Source organism: Colobus angolensis, unplaced genomic scaffold (genome assembly GCF_000951035.1).
Source record: "Colobus angolensis palliatus isolate OR3802 unplaced genomic scaffold, Cang.pa_1.0 Scaffold51, whole genome shotgun sequence".
NCBI lineage: Eukaryota > Metazoa > Chordata > Mammalia > Primates > Cercopithecidae > Colobus > Colobus angolensis.
Window position 1 is genome coordinate 9,477,245 of NW_012118599.1, and position 12,478 is coordinate 9,489,722.

The 12,478-nt window shown below is 36.3% G+C and overlaps 1 protein-coding gene across 1 annotated transcript in view; it reads right to left on the bottom strand.

The window, feature by feature from the left end:
* The window catches only part of CD2AP (CD2-associated protein), a 158,328-nt gene that overhangs the window by 87,986 nt on the left and 57,864 nt on the right, over positions 1-12,478 (bottom strand). The window contains exon 3 of the mRNA XM_011960437.1: positions 9,555-9,708. Coding sequence (XP_011815827.1) covers positions 9,555-9,708 — 154 coding nt within the window. The remainder of the gene's footprint in view (positions 1-9,554; positions 9,709-12,478) is intronic.

Below are 12,478 nucleotides of genomic sequence, written 5' to 3' on the forward strand. Positions count from 1 at the left end.
CTTTGATTTCTTAAAAATGGAAAACCCTATTCCAATCTTGTACCCAATAATTCAGTCACCCTGATCTTTAATTTCTTGAAAATGGAATACCCTATTCCATCTCACACTTCAATGTACTGTTTTTTTTGTCAAGGAACTTTACTTTCACCCATGAAGCCCACCTTCAACTCGTCTTCATTTCTCAGCTTAGAAGACACTCCCAAATAGCTTTCTTTTTCTTTTTTTTTTCTTTTTTTGAGACAGAGTCTCGCTCTGTTGCCCAGGCTGGAGTGCAGTGGCACAATCTCGACTCACTACAACCTCTGCCTCCCGGGTTCAAGCGATTCTCCTCCCTCAGCCTCCTGAGTAGTTGGGATTACAGGAGAGCAGCACCACGCCTGGCTAATTTTTGTATTTTTAGTAGAGATGGGGTTTCACCATGCTGATCAGGCTGGTCTCAAACTCCTGACCTCAGGTGATCCATCCACCTCGGCCACCCAAAGTGCTAGGATTACAGGTGTGAGCCACTGTGCCCAGCCACAAATAGCTTTCTAAATTAAATACTTTTCCTTTGTGCTACGCTAGCACCCTGTACTTACCCCCTATTTGCTTCTGCAACCTACCCAGCACCTAGCATAGTGCCTGGCTTATTCTAGATATCTGATACGGTCTATTTGTGCTGCTATAACAAAATACCTGAGACTAGGTAATGAAGATAATACAAATTTACTTCTCACTTTTCTGGAGTCTGAGAAATCCAAGATCAAAGTGCCAGCAGACTTTATATCTGGTGAGAGCCCTCTACATATGTCATCACATGTCAGAAGGGCAAAAAAGGACCTAAGCTAGTTCCCTCCTGCCCTTTCATAAGGCACTAACCCACTCATGACAGCACAGTCCTCATGACTTAATCATTTCTCAAAAAGATCCACCTATTAATATCACAATGGAAATTAAATTTCATCATGAATTTTGGAAAGAACCGTAATTCAATCCACAAGAGTATCTGCTACGTATTTTTGAATGAATTAATAAACAAATATCTAGGTCTAACTATATGGCATCATTGTCAACCAATATTATCACAAGAGTGTCTACATTCCATCAATAGCCTATCACCAACAATCCTAACAAGATTTTTCTTAATAATTTAAATGCACACTTAAAGAACACAACTTGAGAAGAAAACACACACACTAAAAAAATAATTAGTGATAAAACCTGAATACATAATGAGAGTAAAATATTTAACACAAACAACAAATATTTCAAAAATGAGAAAGGACAGGTTTGAACTAGAGCAGATATGGAAGGCTTCAAAGAAGCAATGATAACAGAGTTATACAATGAAATATGAGTAAGATACAAGAAGGTGGGACAGATGTGGCAGGTATTTTAGAGCAAGGAAAACAGTTTTACTAACGAAGTAGGATTTGGTGATACAACAATTCTAAGGAGAGAGGACAACAAAGGAGAATCCTAAGAAGTAATCTGGACAGGCAGAATTTCAGTGCATCGAATCACGATCTCCAAATAAACTCTTTGTAAAGAAAGATGTCATGCTACAATAGAAATATCAGCTGTACTGGAAGTCAGAAGACATGTTCTGGTACAGTTGTCATAATCTAGTTATTTCACTGAAATTCTCTAGGAATCAATTTCCTGGGCCATAAAATTACATCACGGAACTAGAAAACCATTACAGCTCCAACATGCTGCTCCAACATTCTGTGGATCTATGACACTGCTTATCAAGACAAAAAGTAATCTAACTTCACCCCCAAAACAACACAACAAGCACATTACATGCAACCAATAGCATGGAGAGGTACAAAACAGACATAACCATCAAGTAGATAAAATAACTGAGTCTCCAAATAAGAAATTTACATCTGTGTAAGTCTTTTTTCCCCTTCCTAAAGCAATTAATTTGTATCTGATTTTTTACTGTAGTTTTTATAATAAAAGAAGCCAAAGAAAGTAAACAGACTGTGCGTGGAGGCTCACGCCTCTAATCCCAGCACCTTGGGAGGCCGAGGCAGGCAAATCACAAGGTCAGGAGATCAAGACCATCCTGGCTAACGCAGTGAAACCCCGTCTCTACCGAAAATACAAAAAATTAGCTGGGCATGGTGGTGGGTGCCTGTAGTCCCAGCTACTCGGGAGGCTGAGGCAGGAGAATGGGCATGAACCTGGGAGGCGGAGCTTGCAGTGAGCTGAGATCGTGCCACTGCACTCCAACCTGGGCAACAGAGCAAGACTACGCCTCAAAAAAAAAAAAAAAGGGAAAAAAGAAAGTAAACAATGACCATAATTTTTTAACTAACCTAGAGTTCAGAGTAAAATTTTTCACATTTCACCTTTCACCAGACCTCAAGGTAAAATTTTAAGTAATTTAAATAGTTTTATGCATGCTACAGGAAAACTTCTCATCTCTTGAAATATAGAATCCCTAAATACCTTTGCAAGTTGTTCCAGTGACCTTGAGAAAATGTGTTCATTAATGTGTTATTGGCAGTTAGCACTTCATAGGCAAGAGGCAAACAATCCATACTATTGAAAAGAAATGTCTATTTTGCTCAAGGTGCTCTTACAAGAATAAAATCCTTTCTATCGTTCTGATAATTTCAGACCTTTTTTAAAATGTGTTTTTTTTTTCATGAATGTTAATATCTCTTAAAATTGGACTTAAGGTGAAATGGACTACTCATTAGCCTCCACTCAGGGAGGTCAATGAAGTTTGAGCAGCCCAGCTACATTTTACCCGAGAACTTTATTTCTTCCTCTCACACTAAGCATAATTTTTCCCAAGTAGTTTGTATTAATAGAATTATTTGCAAAAAAAAAAAAAAAAAAAGATCCATTTAATCAAAGGAAGGAGTCACATTAGAAAAAAGCATCTAAATAGCAATTATTACCACAAACTATGAGTCATCTATTTTAAAAAGAAAAAAATAATTCCACATTATTTCATATTTAAGTAGGGTTCACTCATAAATTGAGGTGACTGCCTACATTGAATCCATCCATTAATTTAACTGCCAGCACAATTAAGGGGGACTTTGAGATTTTTCACATTTTGAACTGTACAAAGTCAATAAATGTTAATTTCTATACTGTATCAGAACCCATGTTAACACAAAAAAGAAGAGGTATCAATGAAATTAAGTTCATTTTTTATAAAAACTGTTAACTAGCATTTTTTTTTTTTTTTTTTTTTTTTGGACACAGGGCCTCACTCTGTCACCCAGGCAGTAGTATGAACTCTGCTCACTGCAACCTCTGCCTCCCAGGCTCAAGCGATCCTTCCACCTCAGCCTCTCAAGTAGCTGGGACCACAGGCACTCGTCACCATGCTGGGCTAATTTTTGTATTTTGTGTGTGTGTGTGTAGAGATGGGGTTTGCCATGTTGCCCAGGCTGGTCCTAAACTCCTGGGCTCAAGTGATCCACCCACGTCAGCCTCCCAAAGTGCTGAGATTACAGGTGTGAGCCACCACACCCAGTTATTAGCATTTTCTTATCACAAGTAACCTTTAATACTTTTCAGTTCTACAAAAAAATTGTACAAAAACTGTCTTTTAAAAATCATTATATAAGTAAAGTTACTAACAAGGGAGAGAATAAAGGAGGTACAGCAAAGGTAGGGACATATTGCATTTCTTTCATGTACCAGCACTATTCTAAATTCTTCACATCTCCCACACAACAAAGCATTAACACTCACTATCTCATTTACCAATGAGAAAAACAGGAAATAAAAAGTTAAATAATCCATCAAAGACCACATAGCTAAAATGAGGCAAAACTAAAATTATATCCACTTCTGGAATATTATGCCCACTTCGAAGCCTTAAATCTTTCCACTATAGTATGCTGTCGCCATTACAGATTACATAGTACTTTGACATAGCTCATATAGTCTAGTCACACTGGATTTTTACTCCCCCAAAATACCACATACTTGCTTATTTCTGTGGGTCTGCCAAAGGCTGCATTTCTTCCTTGAATGCTATTCTCCCAATCTCCATGTGCTTGTATGTCCTACCTAAAGAAGAGCTTCAATACACTTTGCTTGACAACCCCAGTACAAAATTACCTTTTCATCTAAATTATCACTGCACATGTCTCTCATACAGTTCTGAATATATAGTATAAAACACCAGAATAACTGTAAACATTTATCAAGTACTTATAATTACTTAACATGTTAATGCCTCTTACATCTTATGAGAAAATTATGACTATCTCTATTTTATAGTAAATTGATATTCACCCCTGCTAGATTGTGAATTCTGAATCATCATCCATACTCAGCTTTATGTGGCAGACTTAACTGTTTCTCATGATCATGCTACCCACAGCTATAAAGGCATTTGACACATGCGAGTTCAAAAATTTCAGAAAACTTCACGTTTAGTATTTTTAAAAAACAAAACCAAACTGTGTGAAATTTCAGACTCAGTAAAGTTACTGCTCTTGTTCTTTTTCTAATAAAACAGAAAATCTTTAATTTCTAAACGTGGGTGATCAAGAATAGTTAGGTATTTTCATGTCTGAAAAATAGATGTAACTATTTAGATCAAACAAAGCTCTTAAGTTATGAAACCATTTATCACTGAAGACTGTTTTTAATGTTTCCATTAAATGCTGAAAGAAGAGCATACCTCAATAAGAAGTGGGAGGTTGAATGCTAAAACTTCAGAAATAACAGCAAAAGGATTTCTGACCCAATTTTTGATTCCAGCTGGCTCTGGGAAAAACATCTTCAGGTTCTATTAAAGCACTAAAATGTATTTAACTAGTGAATTTTTAAAATCAATTTCTTTCTCCACCAGGCGCAGTGGCTTGCACCTGCAATCCCAGCACTATGGGAGGCCGAGGCAGGTGGATCAACTGAGGTCAGGAGTTCGAGACCAGCCTGACCAACGTGGTAAAACCCTGTCTCTACCAAAAATACAAAAAGTAGCTGGGCGTGGTGGCACATGCCTATAATCCCAGCTACTTGGGAGGCTGAGGCAGGAGAATCACTTGAACCTGGAGGGCAGAGGGTACAGTGAGCCGAGATCATGGCACTGCACTCCATCCTGGGAGAAAAGACCGAAACTCTGTCTCAAAAAATAAATAAATAAAAATCAATTTATTTCTTCAATAAGCATATAATCAAATGTTAAGAGAAACACTGATTCAGTCATTTTACACGAATGATGAATGAATACATTTTCATGTAATGAAATACTCATTACATGAATACATGAATGATGTATAAATACATCATCATATGTATCAATCAGCCATTCATACAGTTGAATCTTTTTAAGAAATTTTCTCACCCAGAGCAGTGGCTTGGGCCTGTAATCCCAGCATTTTGGGCGGCTGAGGCAGGCAGATCCCTTGAAGCCAGGAGTTTGAGACCAGCCTGGCCAAGATGGTGAAACCCCATCTCTACTAAAAATAAAAAAAATTAGCCGGGTATGGAGGTGTGTTCCTGTAATTCCAGCTACTGGGGAGGCTGAGGTTACAGTGAGCTGAGACTGTGCCAATGAACTCCAATCTGAGACTCTGTATCAAAAAAAAAAAAAAAAAATTCTCATCCTTAGCAATAAAAAAGTCGTAATGCTTAGGCCATTAAGTGAAAGGCTCAAACTGTTCAAGATACTGCCTACTTTGCTGAGATATTCTACTTAAGACACTCAAAATTTTAGAAAATCTTCATTATCACTATCATGGAGAAACAGACAATGTGATCAGAGGTAAAGTATTATGTCTGTAGCATACTTTCAACTGATTCCATTAAAAAAGTATATGTATATAAAGATAAAGCCAATGTGACAAAATGTTAACAGCATACGCAGGTGAAGGGTATGCTATGTTCACTGCACAATTATTCCTTCAACTTTTCTAGATATTTTTAAATTTTCTAAATAAAATAGAAAGTTAGAACACCCTACCTGTTCAAGAAGGTAGGGTGTTCTAACCCCGAGATGATCTACTCATTTGAGTGAGTCTTTTTCCCCTATCAGTCAGAATATTTCAATGTCAAAGAGTGACCGTGAACCAGCATGCTCATTTTTTCAAAAGGTATGCTGCAAAGACGTATAGTCAGTGGACATAATTTGACAGTTTTCAGAATGTTACTATTTTCTTCAGCACTGATTCAAAATAAGAAAGCATACGATTTGCTACCCAAATGTTTTATGGGAGTGAAGTAATGTGTAGACTGGCATTCTTTCAACGAACTTTTCATGTGCAACATCATCCCTTGCAGTATAAACACTAGTGATCTATTAGTATCAATCTCAATGTATCTTTTAATTCAAAATAAGTAACTACATGAAAAATCACTTCTGCTGTAGCATGAGTGTCCAATACTAAGGAAATACAATTAGCAAACACTATGTATTCCCTCACTTGTGCCAAGAGATTTCACCTGGTATGGATTTCTTCCAAATGTAAAGTGAAACATCTACCAACATTCCACACTGACTGTTAATATTCTGATGCTGAAACACGTCAATTATTTACTCTCTAAACACAACATTTTACCATTATCTTTGTGGCTGATTTTACAAGGGTGTCAGAAGTAATGTGACTTGCAACCTGTTTTTGCTCTGAGAAATGTACATCTGTTCTCTTCTCTGACTTTAGCAACATAATCAACTTTTTCCTGTAAAGCACTATTCTATGTTTGCTCTAAAAAAAATTAATACTTTCTTGTTTTACTAAATGAGCTACCATGCTTAGTAATGGATCATAGCAAAAGTTTTCACAGCTTCATTACGACCCCAAAAAAGCCAATATACTGGAGACTAGAGAAGAATAGCTCACTAGTCCAATCCAGTTTTTGGATACTCAACATTACACTTATTTGAACCTCTCCTTTGTAGTTGCTTAGACAAAATTCAACACATACACAGATTCACTTTGTCTTGGCACACAGGGATTTAAACTGAACATATATACTGCAGTCTTTATACTATCAACCTTACATTAATACAATGGTTTTGGGTTTTTTAAACTAACATTAATAGTGCTGGTGAGTTGTATCTGCTACTACGTAACAATACAATGAGTCACTTTTAAATAAGTGATCTATTTTGGAAATTAGAGATATGATCCAAACAGTAACAAAAAATAATATCAAGTTTAATAAACATAAAATAATACATAAATGACAGGAAAACAGAAAAGCAAAAACAACCTGCATCTTGCTTTAAATGTTAGCTGAGACCAAATGACCAATTTAGCCCTTGCAGCACATGTACTTTAAAAACAAGTTATGGAAGATCCTTAGGAAAAAAAGGCCTAAGCTTCCTGGCACCAACTACATAATGATTTTTCCTTCTTACAAGAGAAAAGAATTTACATCCAGTGTTCTTATGAAAGGCAGAATTTACTATATCCTTTCCTATTAGAAGATAAAGTGAAAAAATATTCAGAACCTTCAACCTCTTTGTCTAACCTCTACTTAAGAAAAACCGTATCCCTTTATAGCTCCCTAGAGTGAAAGAAAGTTGTAAACGGATTTTACTATGGACAGAGGTCATGAAAAAACCTCCTGTGGGTTTTACTCTAAAAATTCTCCCTGAGCACAGAAATTCTATATACAGGTTCAGTTATATGATATAAAACTGTTATTTGTCCCCCAATCCCCAAGCAGTTTCAGAATTCAACATCATCAGAACTGCTGAAACCATCCACCTTGAGGCAACAATGCTAGAAAGCAGTATATGTAATATGTAAATATCCCCTGGACACTGTATTTCCTTGAGAAACAAAGAACAAATAGAACCCCTGAACTGGTCTAAGTGTCATAAAATCTGTTTCATTTTTATGACAACCTCTTTTCATTTTATGAAAATAATCAAAGGATGATGTAATCCAAAAGTAGAGGTTTCCCCAAACTTGACAGATGACAGCGTATGAAAATAATAGATTGAGACATAAGAGAGCTCTATAAAAATTAATAATAGCCTTACAATCATAATTTGGGAAATGTATGTAAACAAAATTTCTTTATTGTAGAATATTTTGTACTCGGGGATTTATACACCATAATTTCAAAGACATTAAAGTAAATGTGATTAAATACTCATTAACTATTAACCCATTTATGCCGGAGGTTGCAATTTAATTTTTGCAATCAGACCTTAGCAATGACCTCGAACAGCAGGATAGTAGTAACTCCTACATTCTTAGCATGCCAATAATGGAACAATAGGTATAGATGGGTTAAATCAAATTGACCATAGTAATAAGTATGCAATGGTGGCTCACGTCTGCAATCCCAGAACTTTGGGAAGCCAATGGGGGCAAATCACTTGAGCCCAGGAGTTCAAGAACAGCTTAGGCAACATGACAAAACCCCATCTCTACAAAGAAAAATACAAATATTAGCAGACATGGTGGCACGCACCTGTAGTCACAGCTACTCAGTAGACTGAGGTGGGAAAACTGCATCACCCTGGGAGGTCAAGGGTGCAGTGAGCTGTGACTGCACCACTACAGCCTGGACAACAGAGTGACACCCTAGCTATCTCAAAAAAAAAAAAAAAATTCAATCTCTGAAGGCTCTTCTGGTTTTACTGTGTTAAAACATTTGTTATGTGCTCCCATAACACTGTAATCCTTTGTATGTGTTTAATATTCTACACTTTTTAAATAACAGTTTCTTTTGTTTTTTGGAGCAGAGACTGGAGTGCAATGGCAGATCTCGGCTCACCTCCCGAGTTCCAGCGATTCTCCTGCTTCATCCTCCCAAGTAGCGGGGATTACAGGCAAGTGCCTCCATGCCCAGCTAATTTGTATTTTCAGTAGAGACTGGGTTTTACTATGTTGGTCAGGCTGGTCTCGAACTCCTGACTCAGGTGATCCACCAATCTAGGCCTCCCAAAGTGCTGGGATTACAGGCTTGAGCCACTGCACCCGGCCTTAAATAACAGATTCTTTTCCAAGAACGTAAGCTCTCTGAGAACAGCAATATTACCTTTTTTTTTTTCTTAACCACCTTCTCACCAACAGCACATAAAACTCAAGAGTTTAAATGATCTTTCTGAGGTCATAAGACAGACTCAAACACTTATCTGATTTCAAACGTAATGCTCTCCTTCTTTGCCAAGTTGTTCCCCGAACATATTTACACAGTACCAAATCCTTACAAGGTAATCTACAAGGCCAATCACCTTGGAAATGTTTATGTTCAGATGTTTAACAACTGAAGAAGAGGCACATCAAAATTCTGTATCTATGCTAAGAATCAGCAGATATTTCAGAATCCCACTAAATAAATGGTATTAAAATACAGTTAAGGTAAAATGTTAATCATTCAGCAGAGTCTGAAAGATAAATAAGAAAACAGAGCCTCATGCTTTAATTTACGATACTGATTTGTTATTGATTGCACATGACTAAAAATTAATATTGACTACACCGGGCAATAACTAGTAACATAAGAATTTGCAGGAAGTTACTGCAGTCGTCTACAAAAGACTGAACTAATTTTTCTTAATTTAGAAACAGTTATAAAATATCCTTCTATTTTGAACTAATTATGCAGGAAAGGAATTATTTACATACTCTTCTTAATGTTTTTGGTTTGCGGATGTGGCTGAATTCCTCCAGCTGGAAGTCCATAGGTGCTTATTCGTTGTACAAGACTTGCTACATTCCCATGCCTTTCCCGTTTGATGGGCAAACTGTCATCCTTGAATTCCGTCTCTCTTTTAATTTCCTACAAAAGGGGAAATAAAGAGGCAACTTAAGCTATTTTTTTATATTAAATCCTCAAATGTAAAATACCAAAAAATAGCTACAGTAATTACTATATAAATCACAATATCAATAGTTTTCAACCTTTGCTCTACTCAAACATATCTGAAGAATAAAACACATTTTGGTAACAGTGACTCATGAGCTTAAGTTTTATTAGAACTGGAGATGAAGATAAAGGAAAGACAGGCTCAAACCCAACCCCTACCACCCACCCCAACTACAAAGAAACACTGAGATACAAAGACAAACAATAATTCAGTCAGGGGTAAACAAACTTTCTATAAAGTGCCAGATAGTAAATATTTTACAATTTGCAGACCATACACTTTCTGTTGCAACCATCAACACTGTTATGTGTGGTATAAATGCAGTCATATATTTAAATGAATGGATATAACTATGTTCCAATAAAACTTTATAGGCACTAAAATTTTAATTTCAAATAATTTTATATGTCATAATATATTATCCTTTTGATTTTTTCTAACCATTTATAAAATTCTTAGCATTCTTAGCTCATGGGTCTTACAAAAACAGGTGGTATTCAGACTTGTCCTGTGGGCTGGTAGTTTGATAGCCCCTGATCTAAGTCATGGCTATAAAATAAGACATGTGAACCATTATGGAAAAGTATAAAATATTACTGAAAGACAAGAAGACAAAAACAAAGTTATGCCATGTTCAGTAACTGAAAATTCAGTATTATAAAGGTATCAGTTCTCCCTTAAAATTGATGTAATATATCAATGCAATTCAAGTATATAAAAAAGTTGGATTGTTTCTAAAATTATACAGAACAAAAGGCTAAGAACAGTGAAAATACTTCAAGGAAAAGAAAGCAGAGGGAGTTTTTGTTAACGAAAATACAAAGGAAAACTATAACGATACAATTAAACAATGTGCTATTGGTATACAGACAGATATACTGATAAATGAAACAAAACAGGAAATCCATAAACAGACAAACTTGATTTAAAACAGAAAAAAATGAGGAAAGATGGAATCTTAAGATACACTGTGCATGAAAAACATTCCATATTTAATAGGGAATGAAGCTGGATATCTACCTCAAACAATTCATATTAAAAGTAACAATTTTAACTTGATATAGCAAGTATTATATATGTGTTTATATATGTGTGTGTATATCTGTGTGTGTGTGTGTGTGTGTGTGTCTGTTTGTGTGTGTGTACATATACTTTTTGGTTTGTTTTTCAGACAAGGTCTCCCTCTGTTACTTAGGTTGGAGTGCATGGCTCACTGCAGCCTCAACCTCCTGGGCTCAAGCAATCCTCCCACCTTGCCTCCCAAAGTACTGGGATTATGGTAGTGAGCCTCGGTAGCCAAGCAAGTATATTTTTCTTAACCTTTACAATAGAATACTTCTATTTCAAGTTTATAAATTCTTATGATTACAAAAGTATTACAGACTGTTTTAAAAGTATCTTGTGAAAAGGATTCTTTTTCTTTTTTTTGAGACGGAGTCTCACAGTCTCACTGTGTTGCCCAGGATGGAGTGCACTGGCATTATCTCTGGTCACTGCAACCTCCGCCTTCCAGGTTCAAGCAATTCTCCCACCTCAGCCTCCCAAGTAGCTGGGACTACAGGCATGCGCCACCATACCCGGCTAATTTTTGTATTTTTAGTAGAGATGGAGTTTCACCATGTTGGCCAGGCTGGTCACAAACTCCTGACCTCAGGGGATCCGCCCACCTCGACCTCCCAAAGTGCTGGGATTACAAGCATGAGCCACCATGCCTGGCTGAAAAGGATTCTTATAAAACATTCTTCAAATACTTGAGAACTGATAATTTGTTAGTTTTTTAATACAATGCTAAATAACTATTATGTACTATAATTATTAATAGCTATATTTTTTAAAAAATCAATGTGGAACAGGAAAGAAGAGTACTGGTAACTTATCAATTTCCAAAATTTGAGAGTGGTGCTGTTGCGGGAAAGTGAGGACCAGGGAGACCAGTATGGAGAACAGGAGGATTGTTTATTTAAGGTATGCACCGGCTCAGTGGATTCATATCCAAAAAGCTGAGCTGGTACATACCTTAAATAAACAATCCTCCTGTTTCCCTCATATCGTCTCTCCAGTTCTCAGTTTTCCGCAACAGTGCAGTGCCCAAAAGGTGTACACATTTCATTAGTAATAATTCTGATTAAGAATGAAGTGTTTTTTCTTTCAGTTTCTGCGTATTATTTTTTAAATGGCTAAATTGTTAAAATATAAACATTTATTAAGTTACTTGAATTCAACAGTAAGAACAACTCTTAGGTCCTCTTTTGGTGTAGAAGCATCATGAAATAAGGACTGAGACAATAATTGTGTTGTGTAAACCAAGAAAGTTTCGGAATTTCTGGCATAGCATCTGAAAATTAGAATTCTTAAAGAAATTTTTTAGTCTTAAAAGCTGATTATCTTAGTATGATATCAAAAAAGACTTTTTTTTTTGGTAGAGATAGCATCTTGGTATGTTGTCCAGGCTGGTCTTCAACTCCTGGGCTCAAGCAATCCTCTCTTCTTGGCCTCCCAGAGTGCTGGTACTAGTTTTGCCCAGCCAAAACCCACAAATTTTAAAATAACATTCAGTTATATGTTAAAAAGGTTAAAAAGCTATTACCTTGTAAATAAGTTCTGGTGATATATATCCACAAGTATCGACCTAAATAAGACACTGAATGAATACTATTCCTTAATGAAATCCCTGGTTCAACA